This window comes from Oryzias latipes, chromosome 10 (assembly GCF_002234675.1).
Source record: "Oryzias latipes chromosome 10, ASM223467v1".
Taxonomy (NCBI): domain Eukaryota; kingdom Metazoa; phylum Chordata; class Actinopteri; order Beloniformes; family Adrianichthyidae; genus Oryzias; species Oryzias latipes.
The window spans coordinates 15,860,451-15,884,116 of record NC_019868.2 but is presented as its reverse complement, the minus strand read 5'-3'; the positions used below and the strand labels follow the sequence as shown (position 1 = coordinate 15,884,116).

Here is a 23,666-nt window from a genome sequence, read left to right as displayed (position 1 = left end):
CTTAAATGATTACTGCTAAGCTATTTTTTTAATCTGATGCCGTTGACTTAAAGTATTCTGTAAATCTTCCTTGAATCACACATAAAGTCAGCAGTTATATACATTATTCAGAGGTCTGTACTTTTGCCAATATTCAATGACAAGCAGGCTCTGGCCCCTGTTCATGTCCTATATCTTAAATAAAAAAAGTTTATAGTTACTGATTTTGAATAAACTCTTTTGTCAAACAGTTTTTTTACTGAAAGAAACACAATACTCCTTAAATAGAGAACTCTTGTTCTTAGCTCCGCTGCTGACCTGAGCAGCATCCTTAAAGACTTGGACAGTGTAGTATTTTGTTATTAGTACTGTATTTTGAATAGTATTCTGTTAAAAGAAGCATTTCCTGCTCACACAGAAGTACTAACAAAGAATGTTTTGTAACTCTGCCATTTAAAGTACAACAGGTCTACACCCTTCACGATAAGAGAAGTTATGTAAACTGTTTTTTTTTTTGGTAACTTCCAGTTTTTGAAGCATGACAAATGTCAAACTGCCCTTTTCCCATTGTTAAAATGACAATATTTGTGTTATTTGCTGCACAGATTTTAATGTACTCTAGATGCGTTTCACTGACCCCAAACTTCTTGTATGGATGGAATAACGTTTTCTTTAATATTTATTACTTTTAAAATATGTGCAAACTGTAACTTCCTGCTTTTTTCTGCTTCTTGTGTTATTTTTCTTGTTTAAGTTTTAAGACTGTTAACATGTAAATATTTATACCTGTGTCACACATGTGTAAACAGATTTAATTGTTCTTTCAGGACTGAAAGCAGTGGTTATAAAGCAGAGAACATGTTAAAACTTCCATTAAAACATATTTCCCTATAGATTCCAATGGAATCCTCTAAATCTAGAATGTAAGATCTGCAGTATAAAGTTATCAATCATGGTTACGGTAAAAACATTTTAAGTTAGGTTTTAGGATAGACCCACAAAAAATAAGATATTTTGCGTAGTTTAAGAAGTATAATGGCTTGCTCTTAATTTTCTTTTTTTTTTTAACCAAAAAGGCCTTAGTTTATATATCTATTATTTCTTTTTTTTATTTTTCGTTATTTACTTTTGTTTTAATGTTAAAAATCTTTTTATATTAATTTTTGAGTTAAGAAAATGTCTAATTTGAAAAAAAAAGAAAGAAAAGAAAGTTTCATGCGAAAATACTAGAGGTCAGGGTAAGGTAAACGGAACCTTTAGCAAAGCTTTGTTTCTGCCCGTACTCCATATTTAGTTACGCCAGGCGAACCGGATATTATTGCAATGTCAAAAATGGCGCAGGGAAAAATCTTATAATTCATGCCTAATTTTTAAACCCTTGTGTTAAATCACATAAAATTTGATTAAATGTTAGGGCATTAACAGTTTTTAGTTTGAGAACTGAACAAAGCAAAAGCTAACATGTTTTTGAACGAAGTTAGCCGCAATGTTCGGGTTTTGTTGGGTCAAATTCAGCGGAGATGTCCTGCGTTGCCTGCCAATAATACAACAGGTGAGTTTACTTTTACCAGAGTATTATATTTATCTGTTTGTTAGCTACAGAGCGTTTGATTTTAATGAGCACTTGTTATTCCAGCTCGGTGCATGAGTCAGGCTGGGACTGATCCGGAGCCGACCCCCGATGAAAACGAAGTCGTGAGCCCCACGTTTGTGAACAGAAACCCGCGGAATCTGGAGCAGATGGCTCTGGCGGTAAAGGACCGAGGCTGGAAGACGACGTGGCCTCACCGGGAGTTCTACCATAGGTCCAGATCACACCCAAGGACATATTTAGCATCTCTTTTTGTAAATCGATTGAGGGGAATTCAAACTTACACTATGGACAGATTTCTAACGTCAGAATACTAACCATTTTACTTTTTAGAGGACTTATAAATAACTCAAAAGTAAATCGGTTTTAATTTCAACCTGTTAAGTAAAATATGTTGATTCTATTCTTGCACAAAGCTTTTCAACCTATCTAAAGTTCTCTTCTGTGTGTTTTCAGGTTAATGTTCTCTCGCACCCAACACCACGTGACCGCTCAGGTGTTCTCCAGCAGCTCCCCTGTTCCGGTGCTTTCTTGTTCAACCAAAGAGTGGGCCTTGAAGAAGGAGCTGCCATCCACTAACTGCGTGGCTGCCTGTCAGGCTGTGGGAGAGGTGCTGGCCCGCCGATGCCAGCAGGCTGGTATCACGAGAATGGTGTACAGGGCCATTCCCTGGACATACCGCTCCGATTCTGTGAGTGCACTGCTCTAATTTAGACAAAGATGTTTGATTCCATTGAACTCCATTTCATTGTTTTTTTTTTTTTACCCCCCCTGTCTTGCAGGTTCAAGCTTTCAGGAGTGCAATGAAAGAGGGAGGAATCGTTCTCAGCGAACCTAGAAGAAAATACATTGGGACATGAAACTTTTATTTAGAAATTTTGATGGATATCCTATTCCCCCTTATTCTGTTAACAGAAATGACTGTATTTAGGCCACTCAGAATAAATGAATGTGTTCTAAGAACATTACCAACAGAGAGTTTTGTCTCTTTTAAACTAAATATTTCAAAACTGAAGTGGATTTCTTCTTTTTAAGAACACAAAGTCCTTAGAGTACAATAATTTATTTTTCACTCAAAGTGCTTGTAAACAAGTGAGGTGCAGACGGTGAACAGTTTCACTTAACAAGGATGTGAACACAAACTTATTTGGAAGACAATCTGGTGAACGTTTACTTTCAGCAGCGTGGACAGTGTGTGGACAGAATACAAAACCCACATTTCTGCCTTTAATGTGAAAATTAAGCCTTTACCAAGCAAAACATAACACCAGCATGAAACATCTCGCAACAGCATCAATAATTAACCCATCAATTTGATGTCTACATAAATGCACATAATCCTGAATTGAATACAAGCTCATGCACCCAAGTCATCCAGCAATCATATATTGTGTGTGTATATATACACATATACACTTTTTGCAAAATGCAGTTTTGAGTTGATGTAGAAAGAAAAATTTCCCCCAGAGTCCCGTTAAAAACATTAAAACACAAGTCATAGCCCTTTCATTCTTAGGTTGAAGGCACTAATGTTTAGTTAAAATGATAAAATGGGTGACAACAGTCACTGGCATGTACAAATACATTATTTGGCAAACTGGCATGCACCATAAAACTGGCCCTGATGTATGCTCCAAAATGCACAGCTTAGACACAGCAAATATTCATCCGAGGGTTGAAAGGATGTGGAGAAACACGAGATGTGTGTAGGAAAAGATACTGCATAGGTCTTTTTGATTAACTGATGGGACAGAAACAGAAAAAAAGGGGGAAATAACAATACAAAGAAGGGTGGCAGCTTCTTTAGCTACTCTCTCACAGATACAGTAATACTGAAAGATCCCATAGAAAATTACCCTTCAGTTACAATCAACAGAAACGTGCACAAAATAAGGAACAGCATGTAAAATACAACTTTGATATGGTTTATAAAAGCCTTGGCATGAATCCTGCTGTTCGGGACTTTACTCTCCTGGGTGGCTTTTTATGATTCCTCCCCCCCGTTTGTCCGTTTCTACTTTGATTGCTTTAGGGCCGGCTTTGTCCTGGTTCTGGTGAAACGTCCACGCAGGCTCTTTGGTGAGTCAGACTCCGTCGCCCTTGGCTACGTATCCGCTGTCTTGGAGATCTCCTTGGACTGCCAGGCAGCTTTGAAAAGGAGATATTAAGAGGATTGTACTATTACACAAAGTCCTTATGGGGGAGTTCTTGAAAATACATAGCTTTATTTTTAAAATTAAAAAAAGGAAAGTTTTCCTCACTTGTTCATGTCCTTTATTTTCATCCTCTAATTCACAAATGGACTGCATGAGAGAGAAAAGGTTCATCCTCCCGCTGCGGTTTATGCTTGAAGGAACCTAAAAAAGAAATAGGAGACATTTTAGATCTACAAATGACATACTGTGTGCTTATTATAGCAGGACTACAACTGGATCCACTAACAGTTTACCTTCTCCGGTTCATTTAAAGTGACGACAGGATCGACTGCTGGCTCTGCTAGTTCCTTTGGCTGCACGCGGTCAGACTCCACGTAAGAAGTGTCAAACACCTGCGTTTGATTAAATATGATTTAAAAAAAGATACAAAATAATATATATGATAAAAAATATTGATAAATAAAGATATTTACCTCTGAGTCATCCTCTGAATTCTCTGGACTGTCTTGACTGTCATAATCTCTTTCAGTACTTTCATCACTGTCTTCTTCCTCCTCGTCCTCTTTTTTACCCTCTGGCTTTTCTTTTCCGTCTTTTTCGCTTCTCACTGACTTTTGTCTAAGGTCTTTAGACTTTCGTCTAAAGAGTTCAGAGTGACGCATTTGGCTATAAAGACAAGAAATAAAAAAAAAAAAAATTATAATCTGATTAAAAAACGTTTCTTTCTTGATCCCTACTGTGAAAACAAAAGGTCAAGTACACAAGCTAAACAAACAAAAAAATCATGCTTTTTCCGTTAATAGAATCTGACCTGGCTGTGAGGATGCCGTTGTAGGTCTGAAGCTGCTTCATAAAGCCCTCGTTGGGATTCACGATGGATCGGCATTCCCTCACATAGGTCAGTGCCGTTTCCAGTGACCAGCGCTGTTGTTTCATGGCATAAGCGATCACCGTGGATGCGGATCGAGACACTCCCATCTTGCAGTGCACCAACACAGCCTGTCCTGTTTTCCTGTGTCACGCAGAGTCAGAAGGCTTTAAACAAACTTCAATTTTGAGGAAATCTCCCACATAATGTAATTTATTTACTTAAAATGTTTTGGACTTCAGTTTTTTTCTCAAGTAGCTTTATATGACAGTACTAATGCTTTACATGCCCCAAAGGTGAAGTGCAAGAATTCCACAGAGGCTGTCAAACAATTTCTGTGAATTTCAATGGGAAAGCTTGTCAGCTCTTTTAATGCATTCACGGCAGTCATTGAATGTGTTCCTTAAGGATACATGTCGCAGTCATACCAGAGTTAAATTGTGGCTGAACTCACAAACACAAAGAACAACTCCAGGTCACATGCACAGCTCTGTCACAGCATTCCGGGTTGCCTAAGGCAGTGGGAGGGCTGTGCATTTTGGGCCTAGAGTTGTTTGTGTTTTGCAGTTTCATGATGCAGGAGTTTTAATAGTGAGATAATGACACAGACATGTCACTCTCACTGTAAAGCTTCGATGTGGAACACAGAAGCCTCCTTGCTTGCGTTGCCACACAGATTCCAGATCTGATTGGCTACTCTGCTGATTTCATCACACAGCAGCCTATTTAACTCCTAGCTAAAATAAAACAGAACAGGCTAAACATATAAATATTTATATTTGTTTAAATCAATAAAGTTATTCATTACTAAACATTTATTAACATACCAGGAAATGGAACGTACCATTGTCTTGCGTGAGGTAAGTATATGTAATAATGTAAGTTGCATGCACTTATAAAGGAGGTTGATGTTGTCATATGGTGCCATTACGCAGAACTCCAGATATTAGAATGGTGCACACTTTGGCTGCTTACTGACAAATGCTGCAGTCTACGACCCGTCACGCGCCTGTAGAAAACAACTAGGGGGAAAGTTTCTGCCCCAGGAGTTCACCAAGCAATCGATGACATTTTGTACAGATGTGCCCATCTTTTGCCCACAGACACCCTTTATTCACTCATAAGGACAGTAATGATTTAGGCTTCAGATAGACCCAATGTGTAGCCATTGTTTTATTTTCTGTGCAGTCTGGCTTTTATAACTAAAATAACACAAACAATAGCTTCTCTCTCTCCTTTTAGGCCTTGCAGTAACTCATTTTTGTAAAAACTACATTGTGAAAACCATATCTGTTATTATTTGATCCACTATGACAGATGAAGTTTTTATGCTATCCAGAACCAAGAGAATTATTACAAAACCAAAAAGAACTCCAGCAGATGATCTATTAACAGTTACAGTCTGGAGGCGGAGCCTCCTCTGATGGGTTTGATTTCGTCCTACCTTGCAGTGTTAATAAAGTTGTATGTGTCTGGCCAGTGGGGAAGCAGGTTGGTGGATTCCACGTCATAGACTCTGATGTTCATGTAGGTAAAGGATTCTGGGAAAAAGTTGTCAATTTCCCTTGTCACGTTCAGAATGTAGCCGACACTGAAAAATACAGTCAAAACTTTTATGTTTACTTTTATTCTGACAAAATAGGGTTCAAAAAGTGTTTTATATGGTAAAAAACAAAATATAGAACGTTTGAAAAGGGGAAAATGTTAGGGGCAAAAGACACCAACTTGTTTTTCTGCAGCTCCTCAAAATTAGCTGCATTCCACTCTGAGCCCTGAAAGCAAACACACATTTTAGAAAGAGGTTTAGTCAGGGCTACACACGGCGAGAAAGGCCGTGTTCCCTATCACTATTAACACACATGTCCCAGAAAGAGGAAGTCACAGTCACATGACAACATCCTGGCGAAAGCGCACTTCCTTCAGTTTGAGAAACACAACACCTCTTTTTGTCACGGCAAAATGAAGCTTAGTGCTTAGAAAATGAAAAAAATAAAAACTCACCAAGTATAAGTAGTCAAATATTTTGGATGGCTTGTCCATCTGCGCCATGGTAACCACAATCTCGTTGTCTATGTACTGCTTGTAGGGCCTCATATCAAAGCCTATCCTTTTTTCCAGAGTAGTGTGAACCTACAGTAGGGAAAGCAAAACCCGTTTACCCATTTAATAAACCATTTTTCCATGTCTTCCATTATTGTCTCACCATTTTAGAGGTGAGATTGTCCAGGTCTTCTGTCCTCATGATGTCTCTCAGGTGCTCTTTGATCAGCATTTCATTGGAAAGTCTGTCAGCTGAACTTTATTCATAAAAAGAGAAAAGCTTTTAAACAATCTGTTGCATTTTCATAACAGATGACAAAGTGTTTACTCTATTTTACACAGTACCTAAAGTACATCAGCACCACAGCTTTATCATTATAAGAGTTGGCTGCATTACTACCACTACTAGCTGAATGTTGTTAAATGCTCATTTTAAAAGTCTGAAACGGAAAAGACCTGAAATGACTTAAAGTGGATATTTACATAGTATTTGACTTGGAATGGCTTATTTTTCCACTTCAGGAAGTGACTTTCTTTGCACAGTAATGAGCATTTTCCTGTCGAACACGTGAAACAGAATCAAAATTATTCCTTTTTTTCCTTGTTGTTGTAGCAACAACTGCACTAAAAAATTTCAGGAAACTAGACGGTAAATGTTTAATTTAGAAAACAATGTTAGCTTAGAGAAAGAGTCATGGAACTGATACATGTATTACATAATAGGGTGCCTTTTCTGTGGAGCAAATTGCTATAAAATGTGTATATGCTACAATACTCAATATCTCATTCTTTAACTTGGACATTTCCCAAAGATGATCAGATTTTTAGCTACCATCATCAGAAAAGTATCTTTAAACAACACTGTCTCAATCAAGATATAGAACTACAATTAGAACTAGAAAAAAGTTTATTTAAATTTAGTCTATGTTGCTGCTCAATAAACATTAAAGACCCATTCCCATAAAACTTATGTTTTTGGTGTTTTTAACATGTTCTCCTGACATTTTTTCTAACGTTGAAAGACATGTTTAAAGAAAATTCATCTTAAAATTGCATTTTCTGAGAATTTCTTCATTTAAATGGTTGTAAATTAGGAGCAGACGCAAAAATGTCCTTGAATAAAGCTTGTAGTTTGAATGTAGAAGCGACAATTGGTGGGGCACAAGCCCTGCTCTACTCCATTCTAATGCATCAGCCTGTAGAGGACTAAGGTCCATGTACGTCTTTGTTTTCCTCGTCTTAGCTGGCATCTGGTTTAATAACCTACAGCTGGATAGCTTCAACAAAGCACCGTAAATTTGGGGTTGTAAGGGACCGTAAACTGGTGGGAGAGCATGTAAACAGAAGTGGGGGACAGGCTTCCACCACACCAACAGAGCCACCCACAACTCAGAGGTGAGTTTCTAATGAACTCCTGCCGCTCTGCAGAAACTATGTCGTAGAAAATGACACAGGGTTTTTGATTTAGCTTAAAAACGGTATAATTATGATTAGAAGACCACTGGAAACACTTTGAAAATAGACCAAAAGATGATCAGAGTTTAAAGGGTTCTGAAAGCTGGGATAAATATATATATATATATATATATATATATATATATATGTATATTTTTACCTCTGTCCGTCACTGTCTCTGCGGACTGACTCCAGGTCATTCATGGCTTCCCACTCATTGAGGCAGACCCGATCCGATTCGACGTGTTGAATGTAGTGCTGGGCCCACTCCAGCCCGGTGCCGGGGATCAGCGTTGCCTTGACAGCCCGCTCACAGCAGCCGTGCAGCACCTGCAACACTGACCTTACAGCAAGAGATAAAGGAGTGTCACTGTTTTCCTGAGAATCAAATCTAAAAACAATAAAAAAATAATAAAGCTGCAAGCGCCACATGATCTCTCTTCAGCCATTCCTCCAGAGGCCTTCTGCAGTGCAAACCACCGCTGAAGTCATTGTTCAGGATTGTAACGACAGGTGGAGTTACGCAACGCTTGTCTGTGTACACAAAGGAAATTGGTGGCTGTAAAGTTCATACCAACCAAACACTTCTTCATGTCTGAGGCTGATGAATATGTGCAACCTTTCAGGTTTTTTTTTTTTACTTTTTCAACACTCACCAACTTCGTAGCATTAACAACCCATCTTTTTTGTTTGTTTATGTTGGGACAGGATATCCCTTCGTGCAGTTGCACGTCGTTTCAGTACGTATGAGTTTTCATTTCTATTGGATGTCTACAGGACAAGTTTGGAAGTTTGAAATGACTAAATGTCAGCTGAGATGTTAAATGAAACAAATCCCTCTGAAGCACAACAAACCACCCCTCTCTCAGCTGACATTTTTCCGCTCTCGAATGCTAAAAAACAACACCCTGGCACGCACAGCTTCCCCAAGCCTATGATTATTCTTTTGTTTTGCATGAGGCTACCAGCTAGCAGCTCAAAAACACACAATTTTAGTCTTTTTTGGGCCACATTTTAAAACAACATAATAAAGAAGTGACAACATGAAAGAGAAATGTTCTAATGCCATCTGGATGTAACCCAGTTCAAATTCAGAGGAAGGTGCAAGAGGAATACAAAGATAATAATTGTGTAGAATACCCACCACATGGTCTGCATGGAAACTGGCTTAAAGATTCGGGTTTCCTCTGCTGAGGTAACACTGAAACCACTGCAGAAGACAAACAGAACTATTTAAGGAGGTATTGATCTTTTGCTGGACAAAAGCACAGTCTTCTCAAAGAGGGCAAAGAGAAAGGATGCAGTGAAAACCAGAGACGCTTTGACTGATAATGAGGAGGATATGAACACAATTATTCAGTGAAATGTGGATGAACGTGTCAGCAGATTTACTAAGAAGAACTCCCTACAAGAACTTTAGCTTAAACGCTCTGTTTCACAGCATCTTCCTCCTTGAAAAGAAACTCTGAGGCTATTTTAATCATAACAGAGAACAAACTTTAGTTACAAAACAACCCAACCAACACATTTGGTCTTTTAGACGAACTACAACCTCACAAAAAAGAAGAAGCATTCACTTCAAAGCAGCTAAACTGACCAAACATACAGAAAAGAAGAACACATGCTATTATTTAAATAAAAAAAACCCCACAAAATATCAGGCTCTGAAAGATTAAATATGTTTAATTTAACCTTTAATGAGTCAACTTTATAAACGAAACATTCATTTTGCAATAAACCCCTGGGATTCTCAGTCTTTATTTTTCTTTAATTAAAGAAATAAATAAATTACCCATCTCCATCCAGATACACCTGTGTGTCACTCCATATTGGCAGAACCAGGCCAATGGTGCATTGGTTGCTGCAAAGAATCAAGTGGGATATTTTAACTTACCAAGGTTGAACTGAAATATTTAAAAGAGTATAAACAGGACCTTGTGCTCGTCTTTGCAGAACGGTACACCGCCATCTGAGTTACACGAACCTGTCTGATCTGGGGAAGTCCACCCCCAGAAGGATGCTCTCCTGTTTGTTGCCCTGCGTGGAGACGATGATCAGATACCTGACTCTGACTGGACTGACAGACTCCAACTCCACTGCCTGCAAGGCAGAACCCAGGGGTGCATTAGCCCAAAATATGAGAGACAGAGAGCAGAGAATGGACAGAAGTGAGGTCATCTGTGAGGCTGTCGGACGCCGTTGTATCCTATAATACCATTTTTGCTTATTTTAGACAACTCAAAAAACTATATAGTGTGAAAAATACAACAAAAAGTCAGCTCAGTTTACGTTATTTTCTATCATTTTTCTAGTCTCAGTGTTTACACAGTATTATCTAGATTTTTGTGTGCTCAAACTCCTCATTGATTTGTTTTTTTTTCAACAAATTTCAGCAATGGAAACAAAGGGGAAAAACAAATAAATTACAAATACATAGATACATCACATCTATTTAAGATATTAATTCAGAAAAGAAAGAGAATGCTCTCTTCTGGACAATCTAATTGCTCCTAATCATAAATAGACATGTTTCCACTTAAACATGCAGTACACATAAATGACACATTGAATTGATTAAATATAATGATTGTCAAATAGTTTGATAGCTTGAACGGGAAAGATGCAAACATTTAAAAATCCCACCCTATTTTTTACTTCTTTTCCATACTTTCCATTATAAGTTTATTAAGCCTGAAATTCCAAAACTGATCACTTTGGGTTATCGATTGGTTGAATAAATTATTTTTTCCTGCAATACTTTTGTAATATTCAGGTCAGCTGTTGCACTGGGTTTTTTTTTTAAATACTCTGAAACCTTTTTTTTTTTTTACAGGACTTTATTCAAGTGTCATCCAGTTGCATCACAGATGCTTCCCTTCAATAACCAGCAGTTTTTCTTAAACCCAGCTGTCTGCATCAGTGAGGACAAGTGGAGGAAGAGTATCTTCCTGTGCTAACCCTGAGAAGACTGAAAAGCTTCCTCTAAGTATTCAATTATTAGTCAGAGGAGATGAAGTTTCACAATAGGTATATAATGACACAGCCAAGAGTCTGGCCACACTCACAGGATTATTTATAAATGCCACCCAAATAACAGCTTTTGTTTTTAAAGACTAAGGATTGTCAAAGTAGCAAGAAAGCTAAAAGATTAATTACAATATCTCTACTTTTATAAACTGCGTTTAATGTATGACTTAAAATCCTTAGAAGGGCAGAGTTTACCTAACCAGGATCCAAACTTAACTCTTTATTTAGGTTTTAATGACTTGACTTGCAGCATGGAAAACACCTCACCAGCTTGATGGTATCTTCCGGTCTGAGCTGCTCCAGCATGGCGTGGATGTGTTTGTTTTTCGTGACTGATGCTGCGTTGCCTTGCTTTGTAGGAGGAGATGCAAGTGGTGAAGTTCCCTTCGGTGGATCACTTCTCTCGCCATCTTCCAGGTGAAGCACTGCCCCTTTCACAAGAGCAAAGCTCTCCCTGTAAATAAAAGAAAGTTTCATTCGTTTACACACCATTTAGTCAGTTAGTAGACACTTTCAGTCAGTAGGACCAACAAATGTTTTGTTACAGATTAAGAGGTATTCCTTCAAAAACAGTCTCATATGATGTATGTGATACTTTAAAGCTTATATAGAGCAACAGCTACCTTTTCTCAAGTCTCCCTCTTCTTTGGAAGCTTTCATCCTTCAAAAACAAAAACCAATTACAATTCTGTTTAAAATATAAACATTAATTGTGCTTAGAGACCCACTCTGATGAAAATCATGCTTTTAACGTGTTTCTGATGATGGAGGATATACAGTACAGACCAAAAGTTTGGACACCCCTTCTCATTCAAAGAGTTTTCTTTATTTTCATGACTATGAAAATGCCTTCAGTCTTGATCTACAATCTTCATGGTCATGAAAATAAAGAAAAGTCTTTGAATGAGAAGGTGTGTCCAAACCTTTGGTCTGTACTGTATTTAAAAAAAAAAAAAGCTTAAATTACTTTTCTGGTTATTTCTTTATTTAAATCTTTATGAATCAGGAGCAGACAAAAACCGCTGTTTGAAAAAGATCGGATTTGTTATGTAGAAAATATGCTGTGCGGTCCACCAGCTCCCTGCTCCGCTCCATTCCGATGCATCCACTTGCAGACAAACAGATCCATGTAGGTCTTTTTTTTTCCTCGTTTGAGCTGACATCTGGCTCAGAACGATACGGCTGGATAGCTCCAATAGTGGCATTTTTGTTGGGAATGTGAGGGGCTGTAAGCTAGTGGGAGAGCGTGTAAAAAGATGGGTGATGGGAAGTGGGGACAGGCGAATTTCTAATGAACTCCTGCTGCTCTGCAGGAACTATGTCCATGAAAGCAACACCGTTTTTTTTTATTTTGGCTAAAAACTGCATAATCCTAATAAAAAGACCACTGCAGATGCTTGGAAAACAGATCAATAGAGGATCAGAGTGGGACTGTGTCTTCCCGTTTATGTTGAATGCATGCAATTATAGACATACATTACTGCCAAATTAATGTGTTTTGTTATTAAAAAGAAGACAGTCTGAACCTTAGCAGATCTTTGAACAGCAACATAACGATCCAAATTTGATATTTTTGTCCAAATTTGAACTAAATTAAGATAAAGGTGCTGTAAAAACAAAGTTCTCAAACAATACAAAGCTAAGGTTGATTTTGAGTTCTTTTATTGTGCATGTACAGACACAAAAGATAGGAAATATTTTTAGTAATTCTCATGACCAGTAAAACAACTTTAATGAGGTGCAGCAGAGAGAAGACAAACACACACAAAGAGGGACAAGTCTGTGCAAAGTAATTAAAGTGTGGGTTTGGGTTTAAACAAGCTGAATATTAAGGACATTGTTGAGCAAAAATAGAAACTAAGGAGGGATATAACACAAAACTAGAGAGGTTAAAATAGAGGAATAACTAAAAATGAATGAACTGCAGTGGTTACGAGGAAAAGAAACTTGAGACAGTATCATTACCTTTTATGTAACTGACAAGTCCAGACAGAGTCAAGAAAAAAAAAAGCAAAGAAAAGTGGGTGGGAGCCAGAGGAGGAATGATGAGAGGATAGCAGAAAAAAAAGGAGAAAAGGAGAAAACATAAGTTAAGATAGTTGGAAGATTAGATTATGTGACAGAAATATGCCAAGAATGAATCCAGAAGCCATACCTCAGTCATTTATAGTGAACAGATCAAGTACAGGACAAAAGACAAACCTTTGAACAATTAATGATGTAATGAGAGAAAAAACAAAAGATGACAGAAGCAGATGAGGTTTTATTTAAATGACTTTTTTTTAATGAATAAATTGGCCTTACTTAGCAGTTGAAACAAAAGGTGGTGTAGTTGTAATGAGGCCAGTCATTCCTAAACCCAATTTTTACGACATCTTTTCCTGGAAGACTAATGGTGCAACTTATCCTTTGTAGTAACGTTCAGACAAGCCGCCTGCTTATCTAATAGGGAAAATATGGCCCAGTTGTCTACAGAAATCAGCTGAGTGCGTTCTCCACGCAGAACTGACGGGTGTCTGTGTGCGCGTGTTGTTGACAAAATTCCTGGCTCTCTGAAGGAACCGTAAACCTGACACACATCTGAGGATGCAGTGGAAAATGTTTGTGTAGGTGACTCGTCTTACTGGAGCGGCAGCTATGGATGGGATCCTGTGCAGGGTCAACAAAGCCATTGCACAGCGGCGGTCTGCCTCTGCTGCACTCTGTGGTTTCTGGCAGGTCCCAACAGGTTCCTCAGCCAACAGCTCTGTGCTCCTTTCTGTAATGATAAACAGATATTTCAGACAGATTACCGGTACATGCAGTAAATAGGACCTAAAGAGCCTAAACTAACTCAACCAGCTTAAAATGTGTGTCTGTTTTTTGGAAGAAAATTAATTATTTTTGTGAAATTCAATCTAATGAGAATAAAAAGAATAGAACCCCTTTGCTAAGCAAAATTAACATTTTTATTTGAAAGACTGGTTCAGCATCTCTTTTTGTACAAATTTAGACCAAAAAATGAGACTAAAGTAAATGTTACAGAGTACTCCTGGATAACCGAAATGTATTATATCAGTGCATTTAACAAAAACAAACCGCTTTTATTATTTTTTTTAAGGAATTTGCTTAGAGAGGTCAGGTGAAGATAATTTGAACACTTTATGTGCTAATTATTCCTCAAACTTGCACAAACTTGTTTGTGTGCAGTCATTGGCACCTCTAAGCACCTGAATGTTTTTCTGATGTTTAAAAGAACTTAAACCATGCGTAAAAACCCCGTGTAGCTATAAAAAAAAGTTTGGAAAGGTTTGGCAGACTTTAGGACTGTTATATAATTATCACAGCAACGCCTTTTTTAGGTTAGCATGTATTTAAAATGAAAGGAAAAGATCAAGAATCTGATTTAAAATGTAAATCATCTCTAAAGCAGGGTGTAGGTCATATCATCATGGTGTTGCTAGTAGCCTGGAAAAAAATTCCTTTACAAAATATCTGGACTAGAATTAGACTGGCACACTTTAAAAGAAAGAAGTGCAACAGACGTTATCACTGCTAAATGTTGCAATGATCAAACGACTAGAGAACACTTCTAGTCTCTACACTGACCTGATTCAAGATTTTTTTCTATTAAATATGAATATGCCACAAAGCACAAAATTAGCTGTTTGCCTATTCCTGTTCACACACTGTACTATTTTTGCTGCTATTGTTGACCTCTTGATAATAAAACATTTGAATTCCCCATGGAACCTAACTTAGGATGTCCTCTGCAAATAAAATGCAGAATAGATGCCTCAGTGACACATTTACAAAAATCTTAAAAATATATTTGATGCAACGTACATACATCATGAAGAAAATTGTAATAAATTACAGAAATGTTCAAAGAATGATGATAGGATGTGTGGATACTAACTCACCCCAGCTTTGAATTGTGCTGCTTTCTTTCTTTTAAATAATTTTTTTTTAAAAGTAAAACTGGTTAAAATATTTTTAGAAAAACAGTAGTCTACAGTATTTTTTAAACCCCCTTGCATTTTAGGATCACACTATATTAAGTATTTTGCTAATGTGTCAGTTTTGGTTGCTTGGCAACATTCAGCACTTTCACTATTATAATTTTATGTATGCACATATTTCTACATTTTTTAAAGGAACCTTCCTCTTAAGCCTCTTAAATCAAAGCCTACAGCATTTTGAAATAATAATAAAAAAGTGGAAAAGGCAGCTAACAATCTAGATTAATAATTTGATTTAGCAGTACTAGTAGAAGCAGATAATTAGCTTTTTTTTACACTTGCAAACATAGATTGGTAGCCAACTAAATAAAAAGCAACAGTACGCAGAGCCACATACCTGAAGCACAGCGTCAAACTAAGTATAGCAAAGCCTCACTATGAAGTCAGAAGCCGGCTTCAACTCGGTGGGTCAAATACTGAGTCCACAGTACAGAACAAAAGCATAACGTGCAACAAAATAAACTGATATATATTGACTCCTGTGCTGTGCTAAAAAATAATAATTCGTAACGTTAACAATGACATAAAAATTAATAATATGATATGCAGCTTGTTGTTATAAGCAATTTAAGCTAGCCCAATACGTTGCTGCAGCTTTGTAATTCTGTGTCCTTTCGTGTCATTTTCCTCACCTTTCAGAGCTGGAACCTCTCCTCTGGTTTCCTGATATGAATGTCTTTAAATGTCTTCCGTGCCAACAGCTCCTTATTCCGCCCTCTGCTGATGTTGAGTAAAGACTTCAATCCCCATAAGGCATAGCAGCTACTAAAAACGACTAAAGTGGGTCACCAGCGTTAATGGGAGGAGACACTGACGTCACACGCAAGATGCATTTGAAGAACACGATTGTCTTCGAAACTTCGAAACCTAAAATATGATTTGGATAAAACTTAACTTAACTTAATCTAAATACAATGGATTGGATTTGGAAATGGTTATTTGAATGGTTAATTTAAAAAAAAAGACACAGTCTTCCGGATATGGAGGAAGACGCCAATAGCGAGGAGGAGGAGGCATAACACTCAGCACTGCTGCACTATGCAATCAATGTACTGCATAAAAGCGTAAATATTCATTGCGAAAAGCAATTCCTAAACATTTCCCCGAACAGAACCCGTGTCGGAGGAATCTGACAAGTTGCTTGATTTAGTGCTGGAGGAGGTTAGAGCCATGAAGATAGTTCACCGACAAAGTCTAGACGCGCTCCAAGATGTTAGATAGATAGATAGATAGATAGATAGATAGATAGATAGATAGATAGATAGATAGATAGATAGATAGATAGATAGATAGATAGATAGATAGATAGATCTATCTAAACACATATTCGAATACAACCTAACCGTAGATATTTATTGTACTACTCCTTAATGCTACCATATTTAATCTACTGTATAGAAATTTGGGAGAATACCTATAACTGCACGAGAAGAATTCTTTCATTAATCTTTATAACATGTCACAGATCAAGTATCAAAAGTAAATGCACATTTTTTGTCATCAAAAATGCAATATTTAAGGTATTAATACTTGCGGACAAATTGTTTAAAAAAATTAAGTAATCATTCAGTGCACATGATGAACTATAATAGAAAAAGCTGTTTTACATTCTGTTCCAGGAAATGTATACATTAAGGCACTTTTTCAAAAAAAATATTATGTTGTTGCTACGTGTTATTCATTACTGGAAACAATATATAGATGATTTATCTTGGAACAGGATGGGGCTTTTTAATCGGTATCTTAATTCCAGTAAGATAAATAAAAATTGTAATAATAATTTACATAGATTTTACTCTGCAAAACCCAATATTGAAATAATGTACCTTTTGTAAACTTTCACCTAAAACAGTCACATTTTTGTATTGGTTTTTCCTTGCTGTATTTTACGTTTATAAATGAACATTATCTAAAACTCAAACAAAACAAAAAACAAACAAACAACAGTTTTCTGATGATTTTTTTTTCTTCAAACAAACAAATAGCTGTAAAATGTCTTGAAATGTGGACCCAACATAAAACTGTTTAAAATATTAAATCTGTAATGCTTTGTCAAATATAGTTTTACATACCGATTCTGTATTTTTATTTATTCATTCCTACCCGCGACACTTTATTTTATTTTCATTCTGTGTTGTGCCTGGCAGTTACAATAAAGTTTTTGAGAAAAAAAAGGGAAAAAGAAAATCCAACGCACGCGCAGTAAAACGGACATTGAACACTTCCGGTTTGTGCGAATTGTAGTTTATAATTTAATGGTTCAAATTGCAGTCTGACCTTTGTGCTCAGTTCAAAAAGGACTCTACCACCAGCACGGGGCGCGTTAGTGGGATGAAAGCAGCGGCTAAACTCATGAAGGTGTTCATAACCAGACGAATCCCACAAGAGGGGATGAAAATCCTGGCAGCAGCAGAAGGGTACGACTTTCCTTTTTCAGCCTTGGCCAAATAAGCCCTCCAGGCAGGTTTATAGTAGTGTTTCCTACTCTGTGTTCTTTGCAGTTCTCCATTGAAGCAATAAAATAGTCTCTAGTTAGAGAGTTACAGGTGTAAACGTTAACAAATAACTTTCAATGGTGACAACAAGTCACCAACAAAGTCATCTTATTACGAAAAGGTACAGTTTTGACATATTGATATGTGTTTGTTTCCATGGAAACAGATGTGAAGTGTCTCAGTGGGACTCAGATGAACCAGTACCGCGATCAGAGCTCCTCAAAGGAGTTCAAGGAGCTCACGGTCTTCTGTGTTTGCTGTCAGACAAGATCGACCAGGAGGTTTTGGATGCTGCAGGTACTCATCACCTCTTATCTAATTAAGTGACAATAATAACTTATAGACAGTGACTACAGTAAAAAGAAAAACCTCATATCGTGTCATTACCATCAAAATCTTTTCCTTATCCTATGTGGTGCAGCTTTTTAAAAAAAATGTTCTGAAGCATAAAACTAACTTTTGTTTTTAATGATTCCATGAATAATTTATGCTAATAGTTGTGTCTGTGTCTAAAAACCCTGTGAAAATTAGATTTATTCTTTGCAAAACAAGAAACTTTTCCTTGAATTGATCTTGAGGCAACAAACGAACATTCAATTATCTAATTCTTCTTAATTCTTCTTAATTCAAAAATGTAACTTTCTATTCTGTGTCTGAGGTTATTACTAATAAACACAAATTATTTTGTTTATAATCTCATAGTTTTATGTGATTTATAATAAAACATATTAGAGAAAGGATAGTCTACTCAACCTTTTAGGTCTGAATGTCTTTTTTTTTTTTATCTCTTTAGGGCCAAACTTGAAAGTAATCAGCACCATGTCTGTGGGATTTGACCACTTGGTCCTTAGTGAGATCAAAAAACGGTGAGCTAGTCCACCAAAAGCTGAAAATATTAAGGTGATGTGATTGTCGTCTCATCATTATTCTTTGCCTGTTTCAGAGGCATACGTGTCGGATACACTCCGGATGTCCTGACGGACGCCACTGCTGAGCTGACCGTTGCTCTGCTGTTGGCCACATCTCGCAGATTACCGGAAGGTGTGGAAGAGGTTAAAAGGTCAGTCTGGTTGAAGTACTCGTTAATAGCAATATGTGTTTTTAAATTTGTATTTCTCATACTTTTGAACCCCAAATGCAACAAACCCAGCATGGTTTATCTACAGCGGAAACACTGTAATTTTCCTCTTTGCAGTGGTGGCTGGAGCTCATGGAAGCCTCTCTGGTTGTGCGGTTATGGTCTGTCTGGCAGCACAGTGGGGATCATTGGACTCGGACGCATTGGTTGAGCTAACTCTTGTTGCTTTGTTTACTCTTAACAGCACTAGTTCATTATCCTAGAGCTTAATATGAGTCATGTAGGCAAATATTTGTTCAGTAGTAAGATGTTTCCATTCTTTATAGTCTAAAGCCTGGCTTGTTTGTGTCTGAGGGCAGGAATGGCCATAGCTCAAAGGCTTCTGCCCTTTGGGGTGAAGAGGCTGCTGTACTCTGGGAGAACAGCCAAAAGCTACGCTGCAGAGGTGAATGGAGAGTTTGGTAAGACAAATAAGGAGCAAGACACTTACATGGGGTAATGCAAGAGTGGCTGATGAAGATGAATTCTTTGTGTTAGAGAGTGTTAGAGAAAACTTTTTTTATTCCCTGGTTTGATTATCTGGTATCTCTGTTTCCTGGAATTCTAATTCAGTTTCCTCTGCGTTTCACAGTTCCACTGGACACACTTACATCTGAAAGTGACTTTATAGTTGTTTCCTGCTCGCTTACACCAGAAACCCAGGGCCTGTGTGACAAGGCCTTCTTTAGCAAGATGAAAAAAAACGCAATCTTCATCAACTCCAGCAGGTAGGAAAACATGGATTTAAAAGACTAGATAAGGATTTTTACTTGAAATTCCTTTTACGGCGTTTGTTATTTTTGCACATGTGTTGTATTGTTGTAGGGGAGCTGTAGTAAACCAGGAGGATCTGTACGACGCTTTGAGCAGCGGTCAGATTGCCGCAGCTGGACTGGACGTAACAACACCCGAGCCTCTTCCAACAAACCACCCACTTCTAACATTAAAAAACTGTGGTGAGTGAAGGAGTCAAAGCACGTTTTTGAGCCAGCTTACTTGTAAAACTTTAAATCGTGTTTTTTTCCCTTCTCCGTTCCAGTGGTTTTACCACACATAGGAAGTGCCACCTACTCCACCAGAGGCGTCATGTCAGCGTTGGCGGCTCAAAACCTGTTGGGAGGTTTGCAGGGGTCAGACATGCCCAGTGAACTGACCCTATAGAATAAAAACAATGAAGCCATAGTGCCAAATGTCCCCTGCAGAGCAGTTTGAATATGGAAGTACGACAATATTAGTGCTGCAGATGTTCTTTTATGTGTGTTAGATTAAATGTTTTGTGCAACAATTCACTTAGGAATGAGTTCAACTTGAGCAAAACACGATTTTATTTAGTTATTTCATGTTTTTGAAATTGGTTCAGATAAAGAAGAGTAGCTAACCAGTACTTTAGCAAGAAATAATGTTTTTTTTTAATTTCTTAAATGTTAACAGATTTCCTCTAAACCAGATTAATATCAAACCAGATGAAGTGATTATTCTCTTTTCTACTGTTTGGCTCATTGCTACCATTTTTATCATTACTGTACTTCAAAGTAACATTACTCAAGTGAAAACTAGAAAAAAAAGTAATAAAATAAAATGATTAAAAAATACTGTTTGAGTTTTGCTCAACTATTTGTAAGCCAGAAAGAACAACATAAAGAAAAATTATTGTATTCTTTGATTATTAGATAACAAAAACATGTTTAGGACTTTCTGGTAATAGTTACTCCATCCTTATGGCATAAAACGAGATAAAAACAAAAAATCAATTATGAAGATAAATAATGTTAATATTTATCCCAAATTTAGGTTAGAAAAGTGGGTTGAAGTAAGATTCTTCTTAGGAGTATTTTTTAAAGTTACTTATTTAAATGTATCTTTTTAGAACTTTTGAATGGGGCATTGATCATCAAATTTGTAACGTTTCAATTATTTTAGTAGCAATTTTTAGTACATTTCTAAATTCACACTTTTTCTTTATCGCACACTGCTATTTTAGCATTATTAGTACTTTTTGTTTACTCGACTTTGTGTTAAAATTTAATTTCTAGATAGTTTTTTTTAAATAAATGCAAAAAAGTCTACAAAATACAACATTTATTGCTAGCATATGAACAGTACCAGTGCAGAAATCCATTCAATAGTTGTAAAAGTGCTACATTTCATTGTTTTGTTCTAAAATAAATAATAAATAATAATCTTTACTGAAATGGACGTGAAAATGACAACAGTTCCTGCTCAGAGCAGCGTGTCTGCGAAAGACGGCCCCTCTTTCCAGTTTAAGCAGGTGTTCTTCGAGTGCTTATAGAGGTGGGAGGACTGGCTGAAGCGCTTGCCACATTTCTGACAAGGATACGGCTTTTCCCCCGTGTGGACGCGAATGTGCTTCTTGCAGTCGGTCAAGTTCATGAAGGTCTTGCAGCAGATTTTGCAGGCGTATTTCTTCTCCCCCTCCACCAGCAACACATGGTCCTCGGCAGCAGCTTTTTTACACTTGGACAGAACGTCCTCTGAAGCTTTGGTCAGGGTGGGCCGATCTGCCGCCTCCCCGGCTGGCTCGGTGACCGACTCTGACCCTGGAGGAACTTTGGGAGCGATGCGGCGAAACGTTGTGCCAGAGCTCTTTCCGGATCTTGCAGGTTGAACGACAGCGTTCTCCAGGCTGAGGCCTGATCCGATCCCACTCAAGAACCCCGTGAATGAGTTCTGGGTGGGTTGGAGGATGATCGTGTCACTAAACCCTGTGTTTTGAGTCGGCTGCAGAAACTGCTGCAAGGGAACGTTTGTGACTGGAAAAACCAGAGATGAAGAATCGGAGGGCTGGGTTGAGGGCTCGCCTGTTTCCTCCAACTTCTCTTCCTGCTCATCTGCCGTCGGAGCATCACTGGCAGCTGCAGCCGCAGTTGCGACCGCTGTGAGGCTGGCTAGACTATCCTCCTCCTCCTCCAGAGAGTCCATCTCACTGCTGGGATTGAGGAAGCAGGAAAAAGCAAGCTCAGAGAGGCTATCCAGACCTTCTCCATCCACTGAGACTTCACCCAAATCCCCCACCTGCCTTTGTGCATCTGTCTGACCATCGGTGTGCAGGGATGGTAAATCCCCTCCTGCATGTCCACACATTGACACTTTCTCATCATTTAGATGCACATCCGTATGATTTGTGCAGTCATGCAGGGGGGATGGAAGGGAATTGTTTGGCAACGTTTCTGGATCAGAGGAGTACGCGCTCACGTTTTCCTTCTTCACCTCCAGTATTTGCATTTTGAGCTCCTCCTCCTCCTCCTCTTTTCCCACCTTTACTTTGACCACTGGGTTTCCATCCATATCCTCACTATTCCCCCACAATGTGCCTCCTGTGGTGCTGTCTGACTGTGTTGGCAGCTGGACCTCCTCCGACTCTCCTTTCATTGCTTCATATTTCTCCTCGTCTTCATCGAAACCTTGGTTTCCCCAGATTCCGTTGCTTTTTGGGGGGCTATCTTGGGATGATGTCTCCTCTCCTCTTTTTTCCTCAGTGCTCCTGGTCACAGTAGGCGAACGCTCCTTATAGTTTGCTCCAGGCAGTCGATGGAATCTCTTCCTGTCGTTGGGCCTGTCCTCTGATTTTCTCTTCTGTCTCAAAGACGTTTCCAGACTCTGCTCTCTGCTCCCACAGCTCTCTTTGTCTCCGCCTGACTGACTCACCTCCTCTCCCTCTTCTTCATCATCCAGGTCTAATATGATCAGCTGCTGGGAGCCGGCTGCTGCTTGCGAACACGGACACTGGCACTGCTTCTTCACCGACCTCCAACCCTTCGGTGCTGATGTTGGGAAGTTTTTCCTGGAAAGGTGGAGCTTGCAGGCTTTGACCACAGTGTTGAGATGCAAGTGTGACGCGGCCAGCAAAACATCCATGGCGCTGGAGGCTTCTAGAGAAAGAGTTGAGGTGTAAATCATGTCCAGGAGGATTGAAAAGGCCTCGGGGGTCACAACCTCTGGGTCCAGCGCCATCACACAGGGATCTCTGTTTCCAGCAGATGTGTCTGCTTCTGATCCTCCGTCGGCACTGTCACAGGAACTGATGAGAGCCCTGAAGTGAGAGCTGCAGGCAGCCAGGATAGAGCGGTGAGCTCGAAAGGTCTGATCTCCGACCACCACAATACAGTCACAGAGCTGAGCGTGGAGGCGCTGGTGGTTGAGCTGACTGAAAATATGCTGGAAATGACCTGGGAAGTCCATCTCTGCTGCTGCAGTGTCAGTTCTTGGACAGTCACCACTTTACTGTGGAAAAAAATATATGAAGGAGGTAAACAGTCCTACAAGTCCTACAATGCATCAGCTGAAACGTAGATCACGGCTCAGAGTAGCATCGTCTGCGATGGCTGCCCTGGAGATGCTGTGGAAAATGGGCGGGCAGAAAAGCACCGAGGGATGCGGAGGAGACGCGAGAATAGTCTCCAAAAAGTAAAACATGAGTCCACGCAGCGGATAGGGAAGCCTAAACTATAGTATACATTAAAAACCGATCTATCGTAATTATAAAGCCAGATGGTTCAAACAACCGAGCGATGCAGCATCCATTGTTACGGATGCCGCTGCCTAATCGACGCTTTGGTTAAACAACACTGCCCCCTAGTGGCTATAACAGTAATTACTTGGCAATTACTTACTGAATATAGAACAATTAATTTGGTGATTCTTTTTGTTATAAGACCAGCTGGAGGGGGAAAGAAAAGCTAGAAATAAAAATAATACACAATTCTTTGGTAAAGCTCAACTAATGCAAAGATAAAGAAAAACCTGTTTTTAAAAATTCTCTTGTTTGAAATTGAATAGAAACATATATTGTATTGTCTTAATTCTAACTCCTCTGCAGGCTTTTGCTTCTTCATTTAAATGCAGACACAGCCCTTTTTTTCCCCCAAAGTTGTTTCGCTGTGGCGACCCCTTATGGGATGTGCCGAAGAGGGGAACAA

The 23,666-nt window shown here is 38.5% G+C and overlaps 4 protein-coding genes across 5 annotated transcripts; 2 read left to right on the top strand and 2 right to left on the bottom strand.

Moving 5' to 3' along the window:
- The first annotated feature begins 1,265 nt into the window (after positions 1–1,265).
- On the top strand, positions 1,266–2,538 carry mrpl18 (mitochondrial ribosomal protein L18). Its single transcript, XM_004073298.3, has 4 exons — positions 1,266–1,531; positions 1,616–1,784; positions 2,027–2,261; positions 2,353–2,538. The coding sequence occupies exons 1-4, from the start codon at positions 1,441–1,443 to the stop codon at positions 2,428–2,430; spliced, it is 573 nt and encodes a 190-aa protein (XP_004073346.1). The 5' UTR covers positions 1,266–1,440; the 3' UTR covers positions 2,431–2,538.
- An 81-nt stretch (positions 2,539–2,619) lies between these two features.
- ssh3 (slingshot protein phosphatase 3) lies at positions 2,620–15,878 on the bottom strand. 2 transcript variants are annotated; one of them, XM_023959196.1, is made up of 18 exons: positions 15,750–15,855; positions 13,741–13,874; positions 13,082–13,092; positions 11,740–11,777; positions 11,384–11,570; positions 10,074–10,189; positions 9,882–9,950; positions 9,234–9,299; positions 8,250–8,432; positions 6,798–6,891; positions 6,596–6,724; positions 6,320–6,366; positions 6,039–6,185; positions 4,538–4,738; positions 4,200–4,392; positions 4,020–4,118; positions 3,832–3,927; positions 2,620–3,718 (listed from the first exon to the last, which is right to left on the bottom strand). In XM_023959196.1, the coding sequence occupies exons 5-18, from the start codon at positions 11,420–11,422 to the stop codon at positions 3,599–3,601; spliced, it is 1,599 nt and encodes a 532-aa protein (XP_023814964.1). In that variant the 5' UTR covers positions 11,423–11,570; positions 11,740–11,777; positions 13,082–13,092; positions 13,741–13,874; positions 15,750–15,855; the 3' UTR covers positions 2,620–3,598. The 2 variants fall into 2 exon arrangements, with proteins under 2 accessions (XP_023814964.1, XP_023814963.1); XM_023959195.1 differs by lacking the exon at positions 13,082–13,092 and having other exon boundaries at positions 15,750–15,878.
- A 1,437-nt stretch (positions 15,879–17,315) lies between these two features.
- Positions 17,316–20,321, top strand: LOC101154959 (glyoxylate reductase/hydroxypyruvate reductase). The gene is made up of 9 exons (XM_023959193.1): positions 17,316–17,534; positions 17,779–17,909; positions 18,406–18,478; positions 18,556–18,672; positions 18,808–18,896; positions 19,050–19,151; positions 19,322–19,457; positions 19,555–19,685; positions 19,769–20,321. Exons 1-9 carry the CDS (start codon positions 17,449–17,451, stop codon positions 19,888–19,890), a joined length of 987 nt encoding a protein of 328 aa, XP_023814961.1. The 5' UTR covers positions 17,316–17,448; the 3' UTR covers positions 19,891–20,321.
- A 628-nt stretch (positions 20,322–20,949) lies between these two features.
- LOC105354952 (zinc finger and BTB domain-containing protein 5) lies at positions 20,950–22,929 on the bottom strand. The gene has a single exon (XM_011480426.1). It carries the CDS (start codon positions 22,927–22,929, stop codon positions 20,950–20,952), a length of 1,980 nt encoding a protein of 659 aa, XP_011478728.1.
- Between the last annotated feature and the right edge of the window lie 737 nt (positions 22,930–23,666).

What these genes read in the sequence shown, in the direction of transcription:
- mrpl18 (XM_004073298.3), top strand. Translation starts at nt 1,441, where the DNA reads ATGTTTTTGAACGAAGTTAGCCGCAATGTTCGGGTTTTGTTGGGTCAA. An exon ending in CACCGGGAGTTCTACCATAG is followed by an intron (nt 1,785 to 2,026) that starts GTCCAGATCACA and finishes GTGTGTTTTCAG; the next exon opens with GTTAATGTTCTCTCGCACCC. An exon ending in GGACATACCGCTCCGATTCT is followed by an intron (nt 2,262 to 2,352) that starts GTGAGTGCACTG and finishes CCTGTCTTGCAG; the next exon opens with GTTCAAGCTTTCAGGAGTGC.
- ssh3 (XM_023959195.1), bottom strand. Translation starts at nt 13,788, where the DNA reads ATGGCTTTGTTGACCCTGCACAGGATCCCATCCATAGCTGCCGCTCCA. An exon ending in ACAATCTCACCTCTAAAATG is followed by an intron (nt 6,725 to 6,797) that starts GTGAGACAATAA and finishes TCCCTACTGTAG; the next exon opens with GTTCACACTACTCTGGAAAA. An exon ending in AACTTTATTAACACTGCAAG is followed by an intron (nt 4,739 to 6,038) that starts GTAGGACGAAAT and finishes TGCGTGACACAG; the next exon opens with GAAAACAGGACAGGCTGTGT.
- LOC101154959 (XM_023959193.1), top strand. Translation starts at nt 17,449, where the DNA reads ATGAAAGCAGCGGCTAAACTCATGAAGGTGTTCATAACCAGACGAATC. An exon ending in AGAGGTGAATGGAGAGTTTG is followed by an intron (nt 19,152 to 19,321) that starts GTAAGACAAATA and finishes TGCGTTTCACAG; the next exon opens with TTCCACTGGACACACTTACA. An exon ending in ATCTTCATCAACTCCAGCAG is followed by an intron (nt 19,458 to 19,554) that starts GTAGGAAAACAT and finishes GTATTGTTGTAG; the next exon opens with GGGAGCTGTAGTAAACCAGG.
- LOC105354952 (XM_011480426.1), bottom strand. Translation starts at nt 22,929, where the DNA reads ATGGACTTCCCAGGTCATTTCCAGCATATTTTCAGTCAGCTCAACCAC.